The sequence below is a fragment of the Nanorana parkeri genome, unplaced genomic scaffold (genome assembly GCF_000935625.1).
Source record: "Nanorana parkeri isolate BGI_ZX_2015 unplaced genomic scaffold, ASM93562v1 scaffold122, whole genome shotgun sequence".
Lineage (NCBI taxonomy): Eukaryota > Metazoa > Chordata > Amphibia > Anura > Dicroglossidae > Nanorana > Nanorana parkeri.
Genome location: NW_017306390.1, coordinates 1,223,537 through 1,250,104, shown reverse-complemented (window position 1 = coordinate 1,250,104; position 26,568 = coordinate 1,223,537). Strand labels below are relative to the sequence as shown.

The 26,568-nt window shown below is 40.7% G+C and overlaps 1 protein-coding gene across 1 annotated transcript in view; it reads left to right on the top strand.

The window, feature by feature from the left end:
* RPGR (retinitis pigmentosa GTPase regulator) overlaps positions 1-26,568 on the top strand; it is a 72,662-nt gene that overhangs the window by 34,758 nt on the left and 11,336 nt on the right. Inside the window, exons 6-9 of the mRNA XM_018553506.1 lie at positions 3,865-4,014; positions 5,949-6,107; positions 14,614-14,769; positions 16,854-16,978. Coding sequence (XP_018409008.1) covers positions 3,865-4,014; positions 5,949-6,107; positions 14,614-14,769; positions 16,854-16,978 — 590 coding nt within the window. The remainder of the gene's footprint in view (positions 1-3,864; positions 4,015-5,948; positions 6,108-14,613; positions 14,770-16,853; positions 16,979-26,568) is intronic.

The window sequence follows — 26,568 nt, the reverse complement described above, 5'->3', positions numbered from 1 at the left end:
TTTATATATGGAAGAAATTTTGATTACGGGTTGTACACAATGCTGTATGTTGTAAGTAGTCATTTTATATGTACTTCAAACACCAAAAACATGACTTTTTGAATAAATTAGTGTTTTTAAGATTCAGACAATCTTCTACATAAGAAAAACTACTCCTAATGCTATACTGAGTTCTATTATTATGATTTTTATGATATATGATTTTTTTAAAGTGCATCTCAGAGGAAGCTACTGATAAAAGAACACTCACATTATGATACAATGGATAAAATAAAGATATTACAGTATTTATAAAGTGTGTTTTTATGCGATGATTTCTTCTTTTCCATGCATATGGTTTATTGGTTGCCTCCTTTTAAATAGTTGGTTGCATAAAGCACTCCACTTTATAGTTCACTGATAGCAGATAAAATATTACAGAGTTCATGAGCTTGTTTTGGGACTCGCACAATACTTTTCTTTCTATTAGGGCCGAACTATTCCCAGGTACTGTAACAGATTTATTAACTAGAATGTATTAACCAAAGCTGCTGCTGTGGACTAGCTTTCTCTTCTGTTAATTGAAGGACACAGCTGTCATGTTCATCTTACTGATTGGGTTATACCGCCACCTGCAGGAGTAGGATGCTAGGCAGAAGAAAACGAAGCACAGCCTATGGGGAGGCAGCTCAGTTTTTTTTCCTAGCGTCGAGGAGTATGGAACTAGCTCCCTGCTGGGGATCTTAGTTTCCTAATTTTGTTGTTGTTATGTTGTTGATTTTCTTTCTTTGGCCCTAAATCAACAGCTGAGGTGGGTGACAGGCTGGATAATATAGATCCTTATAGTCTCCCCCGCTCAGCTTGCGAGCGTGCGCATTGCGAGCGCATTTAGATCCCAGCTGTAAGGCAGGCTCGGCTGTGACGGCCCCTCCTGGGTGTTGGGGCAACCTGCGAGATACCTCACGGAGGGACGCATATGACCGACCAGCAAAGGGCTGGTTTATCACAGCATCCCCCCCCCCCGGCTAACAGCACCCCTGGTGGGAGGTGGTCTTTTGTGGGTGATTGTACCCTGACATCTGCCTGGATTGGTGAGTATAGCTCTCTTCTCCATGCTGGGTTATTGTAGGGAGTGGACTGTAGGTGCCTTTCACTTTAGTGTTCTGTCCCTAGGATTAGGGTCCCCTCCTTCCTAGGTCGCCTCTCTGGCTGAGCTGTGCTCAATTATGCAGCTTTCTCCTCACAGGCTTGCTCACAGCAATCCCTCCCTCTCCCACCCCCCTGGGCTGCAGCCGCTGTTTCTCCCTTAGCTTGTGTCATCTGCTGCTGTGTGCATTGTGCTTCTGTGGGCACTGCTGCACTGTGCTGACAGGCACACACGATACTATAAGGGGGCGTGGTTGAGCGTGGTGCTGTGAGCAGCCACGCTCTGTGTACTGAGGGATGGATTCTCCTCCACGGCTTGATTTTCAATCCTTTACCGTTGCTCGCTTTAAAGGCGTGACTATTGAAAACTAGGTGATGAGGGATAGGGAGTTGTTGGACTTTGTGATTTCCTACTATGCTTAAGGCATGCAAGTCTACCTCTTGCAATGTTTATCATCGCACTTGGAAAGCTTATATTTTGTGGTGTGAGTCACTTGGTGTGTCATTGTGTGCCTTTTTCTATGGCTAGGATTTTGGCCTTCCTTCAACGTGGAGTGGATCAGTGCCTGGCTCATTGTACAATCAAGGGTCAGATTTTGGCTTTGTTGACTTTTTTTTGAATGCCTGTTGGCTCCTCACTCACTGGTGTGTTCCTTCATCTAGGGGGTGTTGCATGTCTCTCCTCCAGTCAGATCGCCATTGTTTCCGTGGGACTTGAATTTGGTGCTCTCGGTTTTACAGAAGCTACCCTTTGAAAATATTTGAGAGTTGTCCATGCTAACTTTGTCTCGAAAAATAGTTTTCTTGATGGCAATTACCTCTGCCCGTAGGGTGTCGAAATTGGCTACCTTGTCTTGTAAGCTCCCGTTTTTTTAGATTATATATAAGGACAAGGTGGTTCTTCGACCTCAACCTTCCTTTCTGCCTAGGGTGGTGTCTGTGCTTCAACTCAATGAATATATCACCCTTCCTTCCCTTTGTTCTCATCTGATGCATGCTAAAGGGATAGCTCTGCATCGCCTAGATTTGGTTAGGGTGGTGCAAGCTTTTTTTTCTGCCACTGAATCTTTTCGCTAGATTGATTCCTTTTTTGTTGTCATTGAGGGTCCCCAGAAGGGGGAGGTGGCCTCCGCGGCCACCATTTCACAATGGTTTAGGAGGTTATTGTTCAGGCTTACAACCTCAGGGACCAGTCTCCACACTTTCCGGTTCCGGCTCCGGCTCATTCCACTATGGGTGGTAGCAAGTCCTGGGATTTTCATCATTAGACTTCTGTTTGTGCAGGTTTGTAAGGTGGCCACCTGGTCTTTGGTGCACACCTTTTACTCGTTTTTATAAGGTTGATGTTGTTACTTCTGCGAATGCTTGTTTTGGCCGCAAAGTTCTACATGCAGCTGTTTAGTCTGTGTGGGTACCTTTTTTCATGTTCTTTTGTTTGGCTTCCCCACCCTCGGTTCTCAATGCTTTGGGGTGTCCCATCCGTAAGAAGAAGCTGTCAGCTGTGTCCTTCAATAAAAGGAAGAGAAAACAGGATTGCTTTTGTACTCATCGTAATCCTTTTCTCTGTGTTCATTTGAAGGACACAGCTCCCTCCCCTCTGGAGATTGTCTGTGACTTTCTACTGCTTTGTAAGTAACTGAGCTGCCTCTAGCAGATGTTGGGTTTGGCCACCAGCAGGGGCCGCACCATGGGCTCTACTTTGTTATTTTTTTCTGCCTAGCATCCTAAGATGAAGATGTCAGATGTGTGCTTGTATGAAGTTGCATCCATGCTTGCAATGAAGGCCACGTACAGATGCTAGCAGCAAGCAGTCCTCCTGATGCCAGGACTGTGCAGAGTCAGGCATCTGCAGTGTCCACGGCCAGTATTTACAGTTCGTGAGAAGATAACTGCCAATAGATTTTTGTTGATCAGAAATTAAGTAGCTGGCCATATATGTACATTATAGTTCTAATTTACCTGTCTATGTGACAGTTCAACAGTGCCAGATCCATAAAATTGTTAATGTGACACTAAACTCGTTAAATCTTAAAAATGCGTTCAGAAACAGAAATGTATCTTCTTTGTGTATTCCTCAGCTGTAGATCCTCAAATAATCTCTGAATTAGTGCTGATTCTGTCCTTCCTTCTGGAGGGTGGCTACTTTTATTCCCCATGGCCCCTGTGTGTGTTCTAAAGTAGCCATGGCTCCAAGCTTGCTCCTGTGATGGACTACAGTCGCAATACAAATTAGTAAACTAAACGTGAGATTGTTGTCCATCATGGGAGCAAGCTACTTTACAACACACACAGCAACCATGGGGAACAAAAGTAGCCACCCTCTAGAAAGAAAGATTGTCTCAGCTTGAATTCAGAGATGATGTGAGGCTCAATGGTTAGCAATGATAAAAAATGACTAAACAAATCTGCATCAGTATATAACATGTCTGGGTGATACTGCATTTTAAAATCCTGATATACAAATAGACAGAGCCAGGGCTTATAAAAGGAAAATAATCCAAGTGCTTTTTTTTTTTTATAGACAGGCAGTTGTAGGTTATTGCAAGCATTCATTATACATAGCTGCAGCTGTGAGAGACAGATCCCGTTCTCTTTCCCGTCTCATGTGAAATAAACCTGCCTTTAGTCCTTGCAGTAAAATAACACTATTCTTTTCCACTGCAGAGAAGACAGAGTGATTGGAAATCTTTAAATAACATATGAAATTGAATAGAAGGCATTATTTGTGCTTTATTTCAGCGGATGGGAAGCTTTTCATGTGGGGAGAAAATTTAGAAGGGCAGCTTGGCCTCGGTGAAGAAAAAACAGTTTGCAGCCCTCACCAGGTGGATATTGGAAAGCCGGTTTCTTGGGTCTCCTGCGGCTATTACCACTCGGCATTCGTTACACGTAAGCAAAGCTCACGGCATTTGTGGACCTGGATGATAAACTATGATATTTTTGCACATGATGACAATATGACGGTATTAATATGGTAGCTCTTCTGTGCATTGTGGATCACTTTGTCCATGCAGGTCAAATCTAGTGGTTCACTTTATTGTCCCCCTTCCCTCTAGCATATTTTCAGGAATGCAGGACCACATGACTCATCATCTTCCTCTTATTTGACAAGGCCAGTGGTTATTAAATACCCTAACAATGTCGCATGGGGCAGGGAAAGTGTCCTCAGCCTTATGTGAGCCTTGACTTTTTTAGTTTACTCCGAGCTTCCTTTCCTACCACCCTACAGTAACATATAGCAATACAGGAAGAGGGAAAAAGGGAGTATGTGCTGCAGGGGAAGGGGACATTAAAGCAAACCTGTCCTCAGTAAGTTAGAGTATCTAATGTAGCAGAATGGTTCCAAGTGCTGTTAAATATAGCCATTGTAGTTTTGAGCCTTGTGGGCGTCTTAACCAAGATGTGTGAAAATTAAGCTTGTAGCTGCACCAAGGAATAAAAGGAATTGTTTCTTTATCGGTAAAAAAAACCAAACCCTAAAAAATTATTAGAAGGTGGCATGAGTTATAGCTAGAGTGACAGACTGAGCACAGAAAACGTATTAAACAAATATATACCTCTCACCAATATAAACTAAGAGCTCTACAAAGCACTGATAAGTACACCCAAATAAGTGATACTCTACATAAAGCACAATAGAACAATATAGTGCCGATCTACAATCAAAACAATGTGACTATGTACAGTATACAATGATAATACAATGTGTAAAATATTGAAAACCGAGTAAAAGCAAACAGTGGTAAAAAATACGTATTTGTAACAAGTGTAAAGTCGTGTGCTCAAAGTAAGGAATACTACATCTCAGGAGGCCTCACACATCCACCTCAGTCAATGTCTTTTGTGTTAACCCTTTTCAGTGTCACTCTCACCTTCTGCGACCTAATAAGTAGGTCCCATAACATTGATTTCTTTGCTGGGTGGGTTATAGATGGAGATAGACAGTCTGACTGCACAAAAAATGGACACTGAATAGATTTATATACTCACAAGCACAGTTTGTGTAGGGATAGAGGCTGTGATGTGTAAAAAGCACATATGGTACGTTTGCCATGTGTGGGCAGCCATACATGTCCTATCCCTGTAAAAATGCATAGAAAACTAAACTCCAGGACATAAAAATTTTATTCTTGGTCTGCTCAAATGCACATTTGGTACTGGGACCCTGTGTTGACAAAATGTTTCTCAAATAAAAAAGGGAAATTAAGGTGGAGGGAGTCATTCCTTCCATAACCGATAAGGCAGAGGGGAATGGAGAGGGTAGGTGAATCATGTAATTTGTCTCAACAGAGCAGGCAAAGAGGATAATGGAGGTGGGTGGTGGGGAATCATTCCTCTGAACAGAGAAGGCAAAGAGGAGGATGAAGGTGGTTGAGATCGTGGGCAGTCATACCTTTGAACAGAGCAGACAGGGAGCTGGTAGGTGGGAGGTAAATCATTCCTTTGGGGGAAGGCTGTGTGTGTGTCATTCATTTGGGGAGTGCGGCATATGAGTCATGCTTATTCAGCTATATGCGCATATTTTAGCTTGAGCTATTGATATCTGTAAACTACAAGCCTTTTTTCAGAAAAGCCGATAAGGATAGCCTGAAAAACATGTTAAAGCATAATGCTTCATCTGCTGACTGAAAATGTGAAATACAAAATAGCCATATGGACAAAAAGGCAGTTTAAAAAAAAAAAATTATTTATATTTATTTTGCCACCATAATAAGTACAGAAAATATACATAAAACCATTACAAAGTCCCTTTTAAGCATACGTATAGATCAATCCATTTTAGAGGTTATGTTATTATCTTATGATTTTGGGACTCTCTTTAGAGGATGGGGATTTGTATACTTTCGGGGAACCTGAAAATGGGAAGCTCGGTCTGCCTGCTGAGAAGCTGGACAAACACCGACAACCTCAACGCGTTCCTGGAATATCTGGAAAGGTGAAGATGGTTTGCTGTGGTGGAGGGCACACCATTGCAGTCACAGGTTTGTAACTATATTTATTTTTGGCGTGATTCATAGACCTAAATGAGGTTACATTTCACAAAATGTTAAAGTGTTTGTAACCCTTAACAGTAAACTTTCTCTAATGTGTTCCCTTTTGCTCTGTTAAAGAGGAACTGAACTCTGGAAGCTGTGCCTATACTGTAAGACAGGCCACACTAGTGGCTAGTACTTTGCCCTCTGCCTGTCTTCTCCCTGCAGCTGATCTTTAGAGTCTGTGGGTGGAGGCGGCTGTCTTTGCTCCCTCATATCAGAGCCTACTGCAAGGTAAGCAATGAGCAGCACAGTAGTGACATTGCTAAAGACAGCACTGTCTTAGATTTTGTACTGCAGATATACTGCTATGAGGACATAGGCACAGCAATACCTAGACATACAGTACAGTGCACTGCTATTTTTTAGGACTAATGCAAGATGGAAAGTAAAAATGTCAAGGTAGTGCTTAGGCACATTTAACATTTCTATATGTTTTTATAACATAGCAAATCTTCACTTTTTGAGTTCAGTTCTTCTTTAACTATACCTTTGAAAGCATATTATTATATTTGTTCAATATCTTTTGACCTTTTTAGCCTTGCCCAGATTACCTCTGCGAAATCAACAAAACCCCTATGTTCTGGAGATGAAAAGACTGGAGGTTCTGTTGTCTGAATCAGGAGGGAGCAGTCTAGGGTGACAACCCTACTTCTTCATAGATGCAATACAATGAGAGAGCGTTGTCATCCTCGGTCTGGGAGGATGTTACTAGCAGGAAACTAAAGCAAAAAAGAAAACGAATGCAGCCATCATTTCCAAGTACTGAAAAGCTGCAATTTTCACTGTTTATGTTCTTGGTTTTCGATACGCTTTAGGGAAAAGGATTTTTATGTTCAGCCAGACTGGAGCAACAGTTGGTTCTGTGTGAATGAAAGCATTTAGCAACCATGTGAGATGTTAGGTTTGGATCTCTCTGCTTTTTTTCCTAATAGCTAGCTGACGTAATGCTGGGACTTTGCTGCATGCTATTACATACCTTCTTCTCACTAACCTTCCACATGTTTATAGCGGAAATTCTGCACATTTTTCAAGTAATCCAAGTGACACTTGTGATACCACAGCATGATTTTCCACTGAACCTCTAGGTACCTGGTTTAGATTAGCTGGGAGTTCATGTACATTAAGTTTATTTTTTGGCTAACAGGGAAGTAGTCTATATTCTCACAGTATTTTGAGATATTTGTGGGGTGTTGACCTTAGTCATTGTTGACATGGCTTTCACTTTTTTACACTCTCACTCCTCCAGAATTTTATTATTGTGATAAATATAGAGGTTTGTAGTAGGACTGGTAATGATTACAATTTTCGTGTTCGATTAATCTAAATTTTTTTTTTAATCGATTACATTTCGATTAATTATAACGCACATACAGATCCAACTACATTGGCCTATACACAATAAAGCACAGCAATGAAGTAATAAAATGAACTAGGATCACACTAATCCAGCACGTTATTATTCTGAGTTGCCCCACTCAAGCGGCGGCCATATTGAGTGGGGCAACTCAGAATAATAACGTGCTGGATTAGTGTGATCCTAGTTCATTTTATTGCTTCATTGCTGTGCTATATGTGTATAGGCCAATGCCTTGGCTGGCGCTCATGCAGAAAGTTTCTTGGGCAAACTCACCGGCCCAAGTGGCTCCGTTGGCTAACAAAGGGGGCAGGAGTGCGGTGACGTCACGGACATCGACGTCACCTGACTCCTCCCCCCTTCCCTTCGTTAGCCGACAGGGGCCACTTGGGGAAGGGGGAGGAGTCCGGTGACGTCGATGTCCGTGACGTCACCGGATGCCGACAGGACTCCTGGAAGTGTTTTCATTAGCGATCAAAATAATTTTAATCGATCAAAAAGTTTAACGATTAAACGAGAAATGAATCTTTAATTTCCACAGCCCTAGTTTGTAGATAACACCCTTCAGGGAGTGTGAATGAACCAATAAATATGAACTTTCAAAATTCTATACCCAAGAACTGTTGAGAAAATATCAAGGCAGAGAGGACACTGTTTCTAATGGGTCCGGACAGTAAGGTAGAACAATTGTGTAGTACTGTAAAGCAGAATGTAGATCCCACGTATGTATTAAGCAAATACTCCCGTGTTCATCATAAACTGCACACAGGGTTTTTTCAGCATGATTACATACCAGTAAGATTGACATCAAGCTGATCTTTTTTATGTACATCTAAAAAAGCATTGAGATCACTATACATTCCTGTTTAATAGTCATGCAGCTGAAAGAATTGCCAAATGATGCCAGCGGTGAGTTTCGAGACAACAGAAACATTGATTGTAGAACAAAGCTGGCTCCAGAAATGGAATTGGTACATTTAGAGTAGGTGGACGAGCTTTAAATACAACCCCACTTTACTGTAAAACTATATCACAGTTGTGTACGTCTGCAGATGTCCACAAGGGGGAGCGTTCACTCTTTCAGGTTGGATTTTCTTTTTTTACTTCTGTAACGGGATGAATTGGAGAATGGGGAATGGAGAAAAATGCTGCGTTTCATTCATAAGCTAATATGAATTTCAATGTAGGAAATAAGTAGCGTAACATGGTAGGAAACTATTATTGGTTTAAGAAATGACAGATCCAAAAAAGGTTCTAACCTCTTGTTCTGTCATCAATAAAAAAAGGTTACTATTCCAAAGCTCCCTAGTGTGATCTAAAGCCAAGGCAGCATAACTTGCATGTTCTTTTGCTACCAGGACTATTGTGGTTATATAATGACAGTGCAGTTAGCGGACAGCTAATTGTTTTCACTCAGAAAGGCCCAACCTGTTAAATTTATCATGAGATATTTTAAGTACAGCACTACTTGGCAAGGAGCAGCATGGCTTCTCCCATGGACATATTCACAAACTATACATAGAATACACTAACGAGTTAATTTGTTTTACATTTGGCTGATCTCACATCTTCACATATATAGTTTGGTCAAGAAGACCACAGTTATCTTTTTAACCACTTTAGTACTGCTGCATGTATACATACCTCTTCATACTAAAGTGGTTAAAACCAAGATTATCAGCAGTTGTGATCGTGGTATTGATTTGTGCAGCTGGGATCCGGCTTTCACATACAGTGTATGCTGCTGAAAAGGGTGCTGCCCTCCCTCCGCCGCCACTGTCGGCTATCCTGGACTCTGCTGCAGAACCAGCACAGTGTGTCTCTGCAGCTACATTGGAGGGAGATCAGCACACTTCCAGTGACTAATATCCCCTCTGGTTACTGAACTGGGAAGCGATGAGTATTTAGTCACTTCCTGTTTCAGTTTGCCATTTCTCCGGCTGCTGTGGCCAATGAAGAAGCTTTTGAAGCACAATCTGTACTTCATCTGCGTGGTCCATAGGTGACATTTGGGATCTCCTCATGTCTCCATATAGAGGACCTGTCACTTCCTTTGCGCTATAACATAGGGGGCTTGTGAGCACCTAATGTGATAGCGGTAATGTTAAAGGAGAATTATGAGGTGAGTGATTTCCACTCACCTCATAGTTTGAGCCAAAGTGTGATATGAAACTGTCACACGTCGGCTCTATAGATCGGGAAGTGAGCGAACACATACTGTCGCTTGCTCACTTTCCAATCATCTCCCTGCAGAGAGGGTTGACTGTCAGTCACCACTCCCCGCAGGGATTCCGCCTGTCACCGATCCGATCCTCAAGCGTTGACTGCAGGAACGGATGGAGGAGGGGGCAGGCACAGCTGGCTCTGCCTCTAGATAGGCAGAGCCAGCTGTCACTCTCGAAGCCGGCTGGATCTCGACAGTATTGTTGGGATCCGTCCCGGCTGCGGTGCTCTCGGTATATAGCTAACTATAGCTCGCTATATACCGAGCTTTGGGTCACGGGAGGACGCTAGTATATGTCCTCCTGTGGCTCTTAAGAGAACTATGGGATAAAAAGGTTACCCCATAGTTCTCTTTTAAGTTTAACAAATTAAAGGAACATATACAAAAACAAACACAAAAACATTGTTTAAAGCCCTCCACCATAGAAACACAAGCCAGCTCCGGTGTGCAAAGCGTGAAAACACTTGAGCTACACATGTTAGATATCGCCACAAACAGTGGTGTGAGAGGAATAATTCTAGAACCATCACTCCCTGTTAACTCCAAATACATGAGTACTGTGTTTTTTTGCCATTTCACAGGTGCACGTAATTTTAGAGGAGAACACCAGGTGCTAAAATAAAAATGAATATTCACCCCAACCACTGAGCCAGCTTCCTGCTTCTCCAGTCACTGAAGCATGTCCCCTCCTCTGCTGCAGCACTGGAATGTTCCTCAGCGTCCGCAAGTATATACACTGTGTATGGAGCGTGATGATTTACAGAACCGTAGACAGCTGCAGAGGATGGGGAGAGAGGCTCCAGGGACAGGTCTAAGAGCAAGTCAGTTCACAGGATCGGGTGAGTATAACTTTTTTTTTTTTTAACTAGACAAAAACGTGCAGCTAACCCTTGCAGTGCAGGAGTAGCCTCACTGCAAGGCTTAATAAAGATTCTGCCTGGAGTTCTGCTTCAAGTTTTGACATGTTTTGGTATCCATTTACCTGACATGGCCTCATCTTTCATTTTACAAAACAATTGGGTATTCTATTGTGATTGGGTGCACTAAAATTCATTTTAGTGTATTTATTTTCTCCTAAAAATATCAATTTTGATTAACATTTTCACAAATATCGTGTAACTTAAATAACTGCAATTAGCATTTATTTTTTTTCTACAGGGCCTCCGCTTTCACAAAATATGTAATTATTATAAGCAGTTTTCTAGCCAAAAATCCAGATTTTAACATATGTGTGCATAAATTTAAAACATTGCGCCGATAGCAGTTGGTTAATACATGAAATATGCATAAATGTAAACATTTTTTTCAGATGAATATATTTACATTTTCTCCTTGACTTTCATGTCTTGAAGCAATCTGAGCAGTAGGTGCGTTATCTATGCACATGTGCTTTGAGAGCTTTTTCATTTATTTTTTAATCGGTGCATTAGAAAGTAGTTATCTGTGTATGAAACCGAAAGTGATGGTCGGAACCTAACAATAGGTTTCTAAACGTACCTAGAAGTGAATGCTTTTCTTGGACTGAATGCACACCTACACATTCAGCAGTGTCTAGGTTCATTCAGTCTTGAAATGTCTGCATCCCGGGTCTGTTTAGCCCGGTATTACACAGCTAAATGCGTATAAATTTGTGTTAACGTGACTGAGCACAGCAACAACTAAACACAGGAGGAAGGGATCTGGGTAGCAAAAAGTAGTTTATACTTATAACTAGAGGTGCACCGAAATAACATTTTTAAACCGAAAATATAAAAAAACAAACCCAAAATTCATGAATGAATAGGAAGTGATGTATATCACTTCCTATTCATTCATAACTGGTGTATATAGTAACTCATGCTATGTCCAGTTATTTACAAACATTCAGAGATCACTGATCATTGAATGTTTTGTATACCGTTCTCCATCTTGGATCGGCTCTAGCAGGAGGCTAAGCTTCTGGTGCAGGGAGGAGAGCTCGGTCTCATTTGACAACTGACTCCTCCCCCTCACTGTTGTTTTGGCCTCCTGTGACAGCTGTCTCCGCCCACACACCCCTCTCCTGATGTGTTATTGGAGGCTGAGCAGGCCAGTGCGGGAGGAGAGCTCCTACTGTGACACGCTCACAGTGCTCTCCTCCCCACTCCGCCTCCTGACAGTTTTTTTTTTCTCCTCCTCGCGGGATGCTGCTCTGTGTCAGAGGAGCCACAGAGTAGTACATAGCGTGGGGGGAGAAACTAGGCATGCACCGCAATTTTGACCAAAAGATGGCACTTTTGGTATTTTGGCCAAAGTTCCATTTTCGGCCGATTTTATGTTTCGATGCACGAAATTTTAGTGCATCCCCACTTTCTACATTTTAATCGGATTCATACAGATTCATTCAAATACTTGGTGAAAGTTATGTGGAAAAAATTATAAATAATCTAATGTTTCAGTGGTCGGAATATTTGTGCATCCCTACTTATAACTAAAATGTAATTCTAAAGAAGAGCTCCAGGAAAATGTTTTCATTAACCCTTGCAGTGGGGCTACCCCAGCACTGCAAGGGTTGCGTGCTTTTTTGTGTCTAGGGAAAAAATAAAAAGTTGTACTCACTTGAAGCTCCGAGCCGGCTTCTTCTTAGACCAGTCCTTCCAGGGTCTCTCACCCTCCTAAGGTCCTGTAAATTATCACGTCTATACACTGTGTATAGACCTGAGGACACTAAGGCTGGAGGGAGCATTGTGACAGCTAGCTAGCTGGAAGCTTCGGGTGAGTGTATCTTTGTTATTTTTGTCCCTGGACACAAAGAGCACCTAACCCGTGCAGTACGGGGCTAGGCCCACTGCAAGGGTTAAGAACGTTTTCCTGGAGTTCTCCTAGGACAACTGCATCTTTGTTTTAAAAATCAATATTCTAATCAGTCTAGCACATGTGCTAAAGAAGCAATATAAGCGCTGTTTTTTTCCCCCTCTTAAAATAAAGTTTTTTGTCATGGTCTGGCTAACTTACCTCTGTTGCTAAAATTAAGGAAACTGGTGGCTGCTTATGTTAAGCTGTCATGTTTTATGTCATTTAATTGCAGATTGCCAACAGTCTATTGTTTTCTGTGATATAGACACTTCCTGGTAAATTTAAGCTGGCCATACACTGTGAATTTTGGCTGGTTCTTAATGACCCGGCCAAAATTTGCACAATGGGTGCCCCTGTCGTTGCCCTTCAGTCTGGCATCCTTAGAACAGAAAATTGATGAAGCCAGATGGAAAATTGATGAAGCCAGTCAGAATACTAAGGACACAGTGGGAGATTTGTCCATCCACGTTGTTTAGCTTGGATAGAGAAATCTGTTATGTTTTTTTTGTTCCCGCTCAGCCCGCAGGGTGAGCAAAAAACCCCCAACTGTGTATGGCCAGCTTTAGCGTGAGATATTTCAAGTACAGCATTACTTGGCATGTTCACAAACTATACACGGAAACGAGGATTTATTATGCTAACAAGTTTAGGTTTATTTACATTAGGCTGTTGTCCCATCAGCTATAGAAATGCTATATGATTTTTCCACATAAATTAAGATTGTTGTCATGGTCTGCCTACATTAATTCTTTTGCGGACATTGACAAAAATGGTGGCCGCTTATTTCATTACAAAGTGACCATCCAGGCTCCTGTTGAGGAACACTTATACAGGAAGTATTCTCCTGTGCTCTACATATCCCAGCATTCAATGCACATGAGAAACTCACTGCCGCTGCTCCTTCTCTGTTAGCTGATTGGTGGACACGCTGAGAAGATTTAGCATCATTCACACACTCACCATGGAGTTCCACAGGAGCGTGGATGGTCACTTAGTAGTGATAAGTGGCCACCATTTTGGTTGATTTCAGCAACAGAGTTATATCTGGCAGACCATGACATAAACTTACAGGGTTTTTCACAACAGGGTGAAGAGTTTGGAGAAGGCGGGAGAAGTGAACAATCTAGGACATTATAGGTGAACTGGAAAGTGAGCTGAATTGGAGAATGTTTCCAAATCAGCTATGTTGTCCTAGATTGTTCTCCTCCCCTGCCTTCTCCAAACTCTTCACCCTTTTGTGAATAACCCTTTATGTGGAAATAAAATATAACATTTATTTTGCGGATTTAATCAGTTTAAATCTTGATATTTAAACAAAGGTGCAGCTATCCTTTGCTGGTAAATCCACCCATCACTAATATTTCAGTAGTCGGGGAGCTAAATCACCTTTTGTTTTGTATGTACTCCTGAAGATTCCCGTAGTGAGCTTTCTTATTAGTCACATGTCACGGTGTTGCACAAGGGCTCCCCAGATTTGTTTTTGTAAATCCACTGGGAGGTGAAAAAAAAACTTAGCATTTGGCTTTGTAATAGCCATAGCATGTGGGTGGACCTGGGAATTCTGGTAAAGGGGTGTCTTGCAAATAAAGTTACAAAGAGTTATAGGAATCTAGTATGTAATCTCCGAATATGAATTTTCATTAGTGCTTATAAATGTAATAAATCGGTTTATACTGCCGGTATGTATGTATGTATGTATGTATGTATGTATGTTCACGGTGTTGCACAAGGGCTCCCCAGATTTGTTTTTGTAAATCCACTGGGAGGTGAAAAAAAAACTTAGCATTTGGCTTTGTAATAGCCATAGCATGTGGGTGGACCTGGGAATTCTGGTAAAGGGGTGTCTTGCAAATAAAGTTACAAAGAGTTATAGGAATCTAGTATGTAATCTCCGAATATGAATTTTCATTAGTGCTTATAAATGTAATAAATCGGTTTATACTGCCGGTATGTATGTATGTATGTATGTATGTATGTATGTATGTATGTATGTATGTATGTATGTATGCATGTATGTATATTTATTTACTTCGACTAGCTCTATTTTTTTTTTTTTTCAGACAAAGAAGTCTATACATTTGGACTTGGTCAGTTTGGACAACTAGGACATGGCACTTTTATTTTTGAAACGCCTACACCCAAAGTTGTCGAGGCTTTGAAGCCACATAGAGTTCGATATGCTGCTTGTGGGGAAAACCACACTGCAGTAATTACAGGTGGGTAAGCTGTAATATGTATTCCACAATACAAAACTGCTTTGTGATGCAGAGACTGTTTTTGTGCTGTATTATATAACAGCAGATATAACGTGGTGTTACATTTGTTTTTCTGTGTTAGATTAGGTAGTAATTTGTTAAAACAGTAATCACTGTGCAGAGTTAAACAATTATATATCTCTTCTAGTACTACATCTAACTTGTGCAGTCATTTTGTTTTCCACTACGGTTGAGGTCTGTTGTTAAAATACAGAAGGGTTTTCTTCTTTATACTAACAGCAGATCCCTGCTTGAGATGCCTCTGTGGAGGAATGCAGTGGGGTCCCCCCAACCCTTCAGGAGCTGTGAATGCTGATTTCACCTACAGCCTTTTCTACCAGTAAAAAAACTGCTATTTTATCTGGGTCTCTTTTTAGCTAAAACAACAATATATCTAAACAGATGGATTTAACATGATAGTGTTATCATAGCCCACAGCTAACCAGATGCTCTTATTGTTTGTAAAATTACATGACATTGGAGAGGCTGCATACTATCTTTTATAGGGAATTTATAGTGAGTATGGTGTATTTTCTTTATTAGGACTAAATACAAAAAAAAAAAAGCAAGGTTTTTTTTTAATTTTATTTTTTTAGTGGAGTAGCCTATAAATTATTGTAGTTTAATATTTTGTATTGTAATATTCAGCTAGCAGAAAGAGCTGAGGGTCATGCTGACATGTTTTCCAGGCTTCCTTTATTTGATTAGCTGAAATGAATTTTGGACACAACTGAAATAGCAATAACTTATCCACCTCCCTTTGCTTGCATCTTGCTGTCTTTAGACAACCCTCTACAAAGCTTCAATTAAAGACACACAGTCTGAAGGAAAGCAGCCTCTGCTATGCTCTCTGTTTAGAAAATCCATTGTGTTTTGTGAATTCCATGTTATGCACCCTGTATTAAAAGTTGACTTTTTACTTTAGTTTACAACAAAGCTTTTATATAAACAAAATAAAGAAATTACAGATGGGAAACATCAGTTAAAAAGCTACAAAACATAAAATGTAAAACCTTTATTTTTTTCCTGTTTCATCTATTAAAAATAGAAATAAAATAGACCCAAAATAATTTTACAAAGGCTAGCTTAAGCTAATGAAAACAAAAGGGAACAGAGCGCCACCTCCTTGTGTAAAATAATTTATTAAGATAAATAAAACAAGGGATATATGTACTCGCAAGCAAACGTTTCCATCACGCATTAACAACAACCAAGAGGCCACACTGTCTGTTAACCCAACAAAGTAAAAAGACAGGTCACCAGCACTCAAATAACCTATTTAAATTATTTGAGTGCTGGTGACCTGTCTTTTTACTTCGTACTTTGCACGGTGCCATCCGTGGTCGTTACTACAAGCACCATCGTTCTTACTGGCCGGGATTGCTGTAAGGTGTGCGGAGAGCACCCTCACCAACTGAAACTTGTTAACCCAACAAGGTATCGCCCCGACTATGTACCACGGTTGCCTCCGGTCGCATCATCGGCCGCAGTCAGCCAAGATTGACGCGTTTCAGGGGCAAACTCCCTTCATCAGAATCAAATGATTCTGATGAAGGGGGCTTGCCCCTGAAACGCTTTCGGGCGATACCATGTTGGGTTAACAGACAGTGTGGCCTCTTGTTTGTTGTTAAAGCATGATGAAAACGTTTGCTTGTGAGTTCATATATCCCTTGTTTTATTTATCTTAATAAACGATTTTACACACGGAGGTGGCACTCTGTTCCCCTTTGTTTTCTATCTTTGTGGTGGAAGCCCCAGAGCCTTGAACGAGCAGCCCCTCAAGTCTGTATGAAAAACTGTGATAAACTGTAGAAAACTTTGAGTATGCAACAGCAAGTGGATCGTTCAGCTGGAAGCCATTAGCGCCAAGAGTTAAAGAAAACTGTTTAGCTTAAGCTAATGTTTGGGATATGCTTGATCATCATACCGTGGTTTATTCTGCTCCTGTGGGCAGATTTGGGGCATAAGTTTATTCTAGGTAAAGAAAAGGTAGAAATGTTTACTCATATTTCAAATTATTATATGTTTGTTTTTTTCTGTTACAGATAAGGGTCTTCTTTATTCTTTTGGTGATGGACGATATGGCAAGCTTGGATTAGGAGAAGAGAATTTCACAAATCAGTTTTCACCTACATTGTGTATGAATTTTCTGAAGTTCAGCGTCCAGTCGGTATAAAAAAACAAACTTTTACACTTTTTTTGGGCTAAATATGGTCTTGCATTTGTGTTTGATTAGCATTAAGCTGAACAAGAAAATATAGTGGATCCCAAATGAAGCAGATGGTTAATATTATTAATAGAATCATTGTAGCTAGTAATGGCAAGAATACATATTTCTGAATACATTTTCTAGTATCATAAAATGCAGCATGCCAGAATGATATTTTTAAAAGGTGATGGCCGAGCCCCTCGTAGCTTAGCTGCACAAGATTACGAACTGAAGCTTTTGCTTTTTTATGTCAAATTATTAAGTGCAGAACTCTTTTGTTACCAATAAGGCTGGGTTCACACCTAGGCGTATTGAGTATGCGCGATTTTACCGCAATATGCGGTAAAAAAAAACCACGCGACAAACGCGAGTTTCCGAGGGCTACTTGGCTGTATCCCAATGGAAACGCGAGACCAAAACGCCCCAAAGAAGTACATGTACTTCTTTGGCCGTAGGCCGTTTTGTAGCGCATTCAGACGGCCTGAAATACGGAAAGGTGTGAACCATACCCATAGAAAACAATGGGATTTTCAAGTTTGTACGTTTTGTAGAGCGTTCATAGAGCGTTGAACGACAAAACGTAAAGGTGTGAACAGGGCCTAAAGAAGTATCGACTATGGAATTGTTTTTAGAGGTTAAAGAAAAAAAAATACTGTACATTATTTGTGTATCACTCTGCTGTAGATCCTCAAACCATCTCTGAATTTGTACTGTCCTTCCTTCTAGAGGGTGGCTACTTTTGTCTCCAGGGTCCCTGTGTGTGTTGTAAAGTAGCCACCACTCCAAGCTCGTGATGAACTACAACCTCACCTTTTTTTTTGATAATTTGTATTAAAATGACAGTCTATTAAGCTTGTAGCAGTGGCTACTTTACAACCCATGCAGGGACCAGTGTCAGCACCAATTCAGAGATGATTTGAAGATCTACAGCTGAGTGATACACAAATAATGTACAGTATTGCTAATAGGGTAATGAATTTTTAAGATTTAAAAGAGAACTATGGGGTAATTTTATCCCCCTATAGTTCTCTTAAGGGTCACGGAAGGACATATACTAACATCCCCCCGTCACCCAAAGCCCAGTATATTGCAAGCTACAGCTCGCGGTATACTGAGACCACCGCAGCCAGGACGGATCCCGACAATGCTGTCGAGATCCACCCAGCTGCGTGATTGACAGCAGGCTCTGCCTATCTAGAGGCAGAGCCAGCTGTACCTGCCCTCTCCCCCGTCCATTCCTCCAGTCAGCGCTGGCGGATCGGAGGGGGGGAATCCCTGCGGGTGAGGTGATTGCTCTCTGCACGGAGATGATCGAGAATTGAGCGAGCGATGGTATGCGTTCGCTCACTTCCCAATCCATTGAGCCGACGTGTAACGGTTTCATTGTCACATGTCGGCTCGAACTATGAGGATGAGTGATTTTCATTCACCTCATAGTTCTCCTTTAATGGAATGTAGTGCCACTTTAAAATTTGGTAAGGTTTTCTCAAGTAAACGAAATCCACCAAGCAGGGACGCAAGTAGCATTAAAAACCTAATCAAAGGGAAGATAAGCATAAACAGCAAGAGGGCAGGCCGTTAATTGAACTAGCTTCTTTGCCCTGCATTTTGAAGGCATATTTGAACATAATTATATTCATTTATGGTGCCAAAAACTAACTTGGCATTATATGTATTTTTTTAACCAAACAAAGGTCATTGCATTGGATGATCTGACCAGCTGTAGATAGGCAAATGTTTCCTTGGGGTAGAATGTTGCTACTCTTTGTAGTACTGGCACGTACTGCTGTTTTTTGTGTGACTCTCAAGAATGAGATACGTGTATGTCTCATTACCTCCTTACCTCTTCTCAGAAAAGGGAAGGATTAGTCAGGTCACACAGTGGTTTATTAACAAGTCGGAAGATCTTGATCATGAATGCTTCACAGAAGTGTCAATATCACCATTATTGAATAGATGGTTCGAGTTGTAAGAAGCAATGACTTTGAGGAAGCAACTTTGGCAGATCTGTTAATGGCCACTTTTACCTGAAGATTTGCCATTTTCCTGACGAGTTTTGTACTTGGATTTCAAGGGGAACTATAACAGTCCATAGTGGAACTTTCCCTCTTTTGCCATTTTGTTTTCTCTAACAAGGCATGCCTCTATTTCCTGGTTAGGGGCAGCTGTTTAGCACTACAGTTGTCAGCCACTTTGGAAGCTAAGATTCTGTGAGAACTCCCAAAGACCTTACAAGATCTCCAACTCTGCATTAGTTGAGCAGGTATTACAAATACATCTAAAGCTTGGCAGTAAGAGTTATGGCTTGGCAATGGTTTAGCTCTGTTATCAGAACATTGTACCACTGGATAATATTTAGAATTTCATTTGCTACAGTAATGTTTCATTCTCACAGGATCTTTGTCTTGACCACCGGAAGTTAATGTGGTCCTGGTTTTACAGTGTGTACAGCGTTTGGTCTGCTTATAGCCAGTGCAGAGTTTATTCCCTTTAGCATTCCACACTGCCTTAAACTCCTGTGCTTGTGCTAAACAGGAAATTGGTCAGACAAATGGCTTCTGCCCACTGCAAGTTCCAAGGTGAACGCCGCCACTGCTATTGTTCTGTCTGGTCAGACCCATCCTTGATGTATGTGCAAGAGTTTGGATTTCCATAGTAAACACGACATTGGCCCTGGACAGTTAAAGTGACACTAAACTCCAGAGTTAAATCTTAAAAATACATTCAGATAACTAATACCAAAAATGTATCTTATTTGTGTATCACTCAGCTGTAGAACCTCAAATCATCTCTGAGTTTGTGCTGACGCTGCCCTTCTTTCTGGCTATTTTTGTGCCCCATGGACCTTGTGTGTGTTGTACAGTAGCCACTGCTCCTTTAAAACAAAGCTACGACTCCAAGCTCGCTCCTGTGATGGATTACAATCTCACATTTAGTTTACTAATTTGTATTAAGATTGTAGTCCATCACAAGAGGAAGCTTGGAGCGGTGGGTACTTTACAAAGCTACATTTTTGTTAATAAATAAGGTACTTGAATGCATTTTTTAATGTTTAGTGTCACTTTAAATAGTGGAAAGAGAAATTTCTGTGTTGAAGAGTTAACTACTTCTGATTACATTTGCTAGGGAATGCATATACAGAAAGGTTGGATTTTTTCCCTCCATAAATATGTATATATACAACAGTTTTGATACAAGTAGTGCTTAGCGGATTTCATCTTTATCCTTTGACAAATGCTTGCTGTCCACTTCCTTCCAAATTGTTTCCAGTATAATGTAAATGTAAAGTAATAGGCAGGGGACTAAGAAAAATATTTAGTAACTGAAATGAGTATCATATGTTCACTATATCATCAATATTTCGCAACTGAGATCTGCTGCATTAACTATCATTAGGCTCACTGAGGTTTATGGCACATTCTTGCTGTGTTCACTAATTTATTTCAGACGTTGCATACTTTGTGCAAAGGCTTTCTTTGTAGGTATTTCATTATTTACAGTATTTGTAGCAAATTGTATTGGGCTCCATTCACATGTAGCGTTTGCGTTTCCCATACGGTTTACGTGCGAAATACAGCACAGCACGAAAACGCTAAAATCTTTACATATAGCCGCGAACTTGCGGAATCCGCCCCTGAAATCGCTCTTGGACTGTTTTGCAGTCCCCGCAATAGTCTGAACAATGCACGTTAAAATGCATTGGGGGGAATTTATCAAAATTGGAGCAGTTGCCCATGGCAAGCAATCAGCATCTCTCTTCAGTTTGCTCAGGTAAGAATTGAAAGTGAGACAGGGAAGCTAATTGGTTGCAGTGCAAATCTGTTCCAGATTTTGTCTGCTCCAGTTTTGATAAATTCCCCCCATTGTTTTTTTATGTTTTTAGAGCGGTTCTGCGCATATTCATCTGGCTGAATTTGCATGGAAACCGTTCATGTGTTAAAGGAGCTTCAAGCAGTGATTTTTAAAGGAAACCCATACTAAGAGAAATATGTAGATTACCATTTCTGACCTAATGCTTCTGAAAATGCTGATTGCCCGGCTGTTATACCGATTTAGCAGCATTAATACTTTCTGAATCACTGACCTTTTAATAAGTAAGAAGTATTTTTCTATGTAGGATCTTGTGTTAGAATACACATTATTGTATCTATTGCAATAACCCCTGCAGTATACAATTTCAGCCACTAGATGGCAGTGTGTATAAGTTCTGTTATATATCTATGGTAGATACTCTGGTGTATTGAAAAAGATAGAGAATAAAGCTGTGGCTTCCTTCCTTTTTACAAGCCATGTGCAGCATGCATATCTGACTGTGTGCTTGTGTTTCTCTGTGAGGCTGTGCAAGAAGTTCCAACATCTTGCACTTCAAATAGGTGCACATACTGAATTGTGGTGCCCTCCATTGTCAGTGTAACTGGCCACAAATGACCTGTCAATGGCTAATGACATATCAGTATAACAATGTGGAAATGTCCATCGTGGTAACAATCTGCTCAAACTGTGTAGCAAAGACATTTGCTAAAATAAATTGTGTCTGACAAGTTTGTTTTTATCAGCTCGCGCAGCGTGTGTTGAGCCGTGAACAGGGCCAACCAATCAGAAGCCGATTAATCGATTATTGAAAAAGTTGACAACTTTTTCAATAATCGATTATGTCGATTAGTTGTTGCAGCCCTAGCATGTTTATTGATTTGTCAAGTTGCCTATTTGCTTTAAACAGTTAGAAGAACAACAATATGAAATATAAAGCATCCCTTGGATTGTGTTTTTGGTACTTATCCAAAGATCAAACCCTTGCTGTAGATCCATCTGTGCACATAATTTCTCAATCTGTATCTCCCGGGGATGCAGTCTTGTACTGAGTCATAGTTCATATGTTAGGATACTTTCTCTGGAAGGGAGCATTTTAAGATATCTGTAAACATATTGTGGTTATGTATGGTGCGTTGTCCATATCGCCATTTCCTTTTCATTCTCTTTTTAGGTAGACCGGTCTCCTCCTTTATGTTTATGATTCTAGGTGTACAACTGTACATGTAAAACAAAGCTGTGTTATCTTGTATGCCTGCAAATTCATTGGCCAGCGTTTACTGAAAGAGAACCTTTTACCCATATCTTTAACATAACAACAAACACACTTTTAGAAATGTCTAATAATTACAATCCACATACAGTTACATCTAGATAATTGCAAGTGTTGTACTCTTTGCATACCTTTTTAGTTCTCTTTTCTTTCCTAGTCTCCTGACAGTGGCCATGTTTACTAGCAGTGGCCATGTTTACTAGCAGTGGCCATGTTTAAGGGCAGTTTACTAGCTCTTCCTTTACTCCCTGGAACTTTGACACATGTGACTAGGACATGTGACCATGCACATCATCTCAGGGGAGGAAAATGCCTTTCCCTGAGATCTCGTGAGATTACAGATGAGATTTCCCAGCAATGCTCTGCCAATGTAATCTTGCCAGGATGCAATGCTTGGGCACGATTACATCAATTGTGCCGGAAGTGGACCAGTAAGGAGATTAACTCTATTTGTAAGTAAATGAAAAACAAGTTTAACTAATGAATGCAATATGCTTTTAAATCAGCATGCAGAGCTGCAAGCTGATGTGATTTTTAGTGAAAGGGTTCCAACAGTGAAAGGGGGTAAAGGTCCTCTTTAATAGAGATTCGGCTTGGACGATATTGTGCTGTGTTTGGTCACATTGTTCTAGGTCGCATGTAGTTTCTGGCCTGTACAGCTGTTTGTACCTTTGTGGTATGTCTAGAACCTTAAATGCGTATGCCAGTTGATCTTGAATTCGGTTCGACAAAATTTTGCATCCGTTCGCAATGCTGACGAACACAACCGCGGCCATCTACCCTGCTCTGACACATGGTTGTGGCTTTCTCTAGTCGAGATCGCGGTCTGATCACAGTTTGATTCGGTTCGCAACCAGAATCATGGAATTAAGTTCGTGAACCGAGGTACCACTGTATTTTTAGCTTAGCAATAAAAGATCGTTGCCCTCCGCCTTCCTTTTTTTAGGCACAACTTCCACAGTTCATTTTCACTTTAAAATGGAAACCAGTCAATTAGAAAAAAAAAAATGGTAAAAGCTGAAAAAGTTTTGACCTTTTGTTGGGTTTTTATTGCTGATTTTAGGCTCCATTTTGACTATTTTCCAGGGGTCGCCTGGGAGTCTCCCGCTATTAGATAGTGGCTCCCGGCCGCGCGGGTGAGAAACCCTTTCTCCCGGAAAGGTTTACTCTGCTCGATCGAGCAGAAAAAAAACCTTTCCCTGCGATCATTTTTTTTTTTCTGACATCGGGGCCGCCGTAAGTCAGAAAAACCAAACAAACCACCATAGGAATGCATAGCTAGATTCCTATTGGCTATTTCACTTTGCAATAGCAAACTAGCTATTGCACCCGCCCTCTGCTGCTGCCAATCAGCAGAGGGGGGCCTGCAGTTCTCCATCAGGTCCTCTTCTAGTGACAGCAGCAGAGGGAGGGTGCAATAGCTAGTTTGCTATTGGCTATTGCAAAGTGAAATAGCCAATAGGAATCTAGCTATGCATTCCTATGGTGTTTTTTTATTTTATTCTGACGGCGTACACCAGTGGGTCGCTGTGTGATTTCTGTGTGCTAGGTGAGAGTCCTCCTCAGCCCTCTCCTAGCGCAGCAGAGTCAGTTCTCCCGCCATGCCGCTGCAGCAGCCGCGTCATCCCTAAATTTTACCGTTGGGGGTCACCACAACTTGGCAAATGTTACCGAGGGATCCCGGCCCTAGAAAGTTGAGAACCACTGCTTTACCCAAACATAAAATCTTTATTTTTATCCATGTGAGTGTAATTTTCAAATCTCATTGGACATTGGAAAATAACTGTTTAAAAAAGAAAGTGTCCTGATGTGTTAGCTTTGTGAATTGAGCCTTTTGTCTCAATTGGGGAAATTTATTTTCATTATCTGTCTGGTGACAGAGCCAGGAAATAAGGGAACATATCTCCAGCACGGACACAACTCTAAAAGCATTTTTATTGAAACGAAGTGTAAGAGGAACAGGCAAAAGCCTCTGTCAGTGCAACTATGTAGTCACCAGGACAGAAAGTGGGGTCAAAGAAACAAATATAAACCTGACAAAGGGACCAGCCGCATTCTGTCCAAATCAGCAAGATAAGTGAATCTCACCTTAAGGTTAAGTTTTCCAAACATTAAAAAGGGTAATTTACCTCAAGGCCTTTGTTCAGATTTTTCTTACAGGCTGTAAAATGCTACTCAAATGACTGAATATTTTGAGCAAATTTCATCTCTCCTCCCCTTTGCATTTTAGAAGCGCACTCCGGTTTCGCAATGCCAGACTGTTTTGGCTTATAGTCCCCAGTCATAAAACAAAGGAAAGCTTTTTGGATGGTTTAAGCAGAAACGGCACTTGCAGTAAGGAACTATAGATACTTGCCAGGCGGCTGTTGATCTGTTGTAGGAAGCATTGATATCATCTTACTTTGCATTGTTTTCAAATTTAGTTACTTTGCTTAATGATTTAAATACCGAAATGTAGTTATGAAAACACCAAGAATGAGCTTATATTCATATTATATTAATAATATGATTATATTACTCAATAATAACATGAAAATTCAATTTAATCTAAACACCGGCAGACATAGTAGAAAAAAGCATTGTTTGTGTCATCAGTTAACTTTTGCATCAATAGGACCATACACATACACAAAATAGGTTGGACTTGATGGACATATGTCTTTATTCAACCTCATGGACGGATATCTTTGTATCTTCAGATATTCCTTTTGGCTATATTATAGACAGTGTATGAAGGAGTTAGGGCAAGTCATTTCTGACCAGTGTATGTACATGGTCACATCAACTCTCACAAATGTATTGCAGGAAGGAGGAGCACGGTGGTGAATCCAATCACTGGTATTTGGTATTTTTGGATCTTCTTGGTTGCAGCGGAACTTACACGGATGCATTTATGAACTGCATTCATGGAATAGAAATCACACTGTGGTTTGATGTATTAATTCACGTTTTTGATGCATTGATTTGAGTTTATCACTATCACTTGTTGCTTATTCTTATATAGTTTCTTGGTAGATTCTTAAGCTGCCCATACACTGCACGATTCTCGTACGAGAATCGCAGGAATTCCCGCAATCGTATGAGAATCGTGCAGTGTGAATGAAGACGTGCGGCCGTTTCTACTGTACGGTCGCACGTCTTTTGTCTAAGGAGCATGCTAGAAAACCAGCCAAAAATCTTACGATGTATGGCTGGTTTGAATGATGCTCAGGAGACAAATGCCGAACGGGCCGGTTCACTGCCCGTTCAGCATTGCAGTCATCGGAAGTACGATCTGCCTATCCAAGATGGGCAGATCGCAAGTTTTTTAAAATTACTTTACAACCATCGCAAGACTAAGGTCTTGCGATGGTTGTAAAGTGTATGGCCACCTTTATAGTTTAGGTCTGTATGATTGTATGGCACTCTGTGTGTTAGAGTTCTGTTTGGTGTACACAGCAGCTGTTAGGGAACGTTAGTGATTAATAGAGGGTTATTAAGGATTACACTAGCTCAGATTTTCTCTGTTCTATGGAACATGTTATTACTTTATACTATAGAGAATGTTACTGGATGTGCCTAGACACACAAATTGGGAAAGAATGCCCAAAACTCACAGATGGACAGAAGTAGAGTGAGGAATTATGACCGGCAGATTGTTCTTTTTGCATGACTGACACAGAATGCTGCTGATATGGCTTTTGCTCCAACAATGTACCTGTGTGTAGAGTATAAGTGTTCACATCAGCAAGTCACAGTTTTTATTTTGTTTGTTAAGATTTTCTAAGCTTTGTACAGTAAACTCCGGTATTCAACTAACCAGAATTCTCATCTAACTAGAAAAAAAAATCCCCTGTGTACCTACTGTTCTGCTGATCTGCAGCATGCATTATCCTGGAAATGATCGTGTGTCTATTTGTCTTAATTTGCTTTTGATTACTGCATTTCAATATTAATATGTAGTCAGTACAGAGTTTGTTATGGTACGGTATAGTAGGGGATATGGCATTAGTTGGACCTATTTTTAATAGTAACTCTCATGCAACCAGAAACTACATTTTATCCAGTACTAGTGTACTGTAGTAGTGTCAGATCAGCCCACATGCACTGATGGTGGCGTTCAGTGGAAGGGGTGGATGCCTGAGAGTCTCTTTGCTCACTGCTAGGCATTCAGATGTTTGTGTGTTTGGCTGGCTTTAATTCTATACAGCAGGTCATAAAAACACCAGCAGTAAAAATTGTAAAATGCTTCCATAGCCCTTCTGCAAAGATCTGATTAATTGAATTATCGTATATTTTCTGTTTGCCCACCTATTGTTCAAAAGAATGTAACATTAGAGTAAATTTAACATGGGAGACTGCAGAAGTATAACCTTACATTGTTAAGAGTACTACAATAAAATGAAATGATCAGCTTATGGGTGTATGGGTTCTTTAAAAAAAAAAAAAAGTTTTCACATAGTAGATTGTACTTAAACAGGAGAAGTAA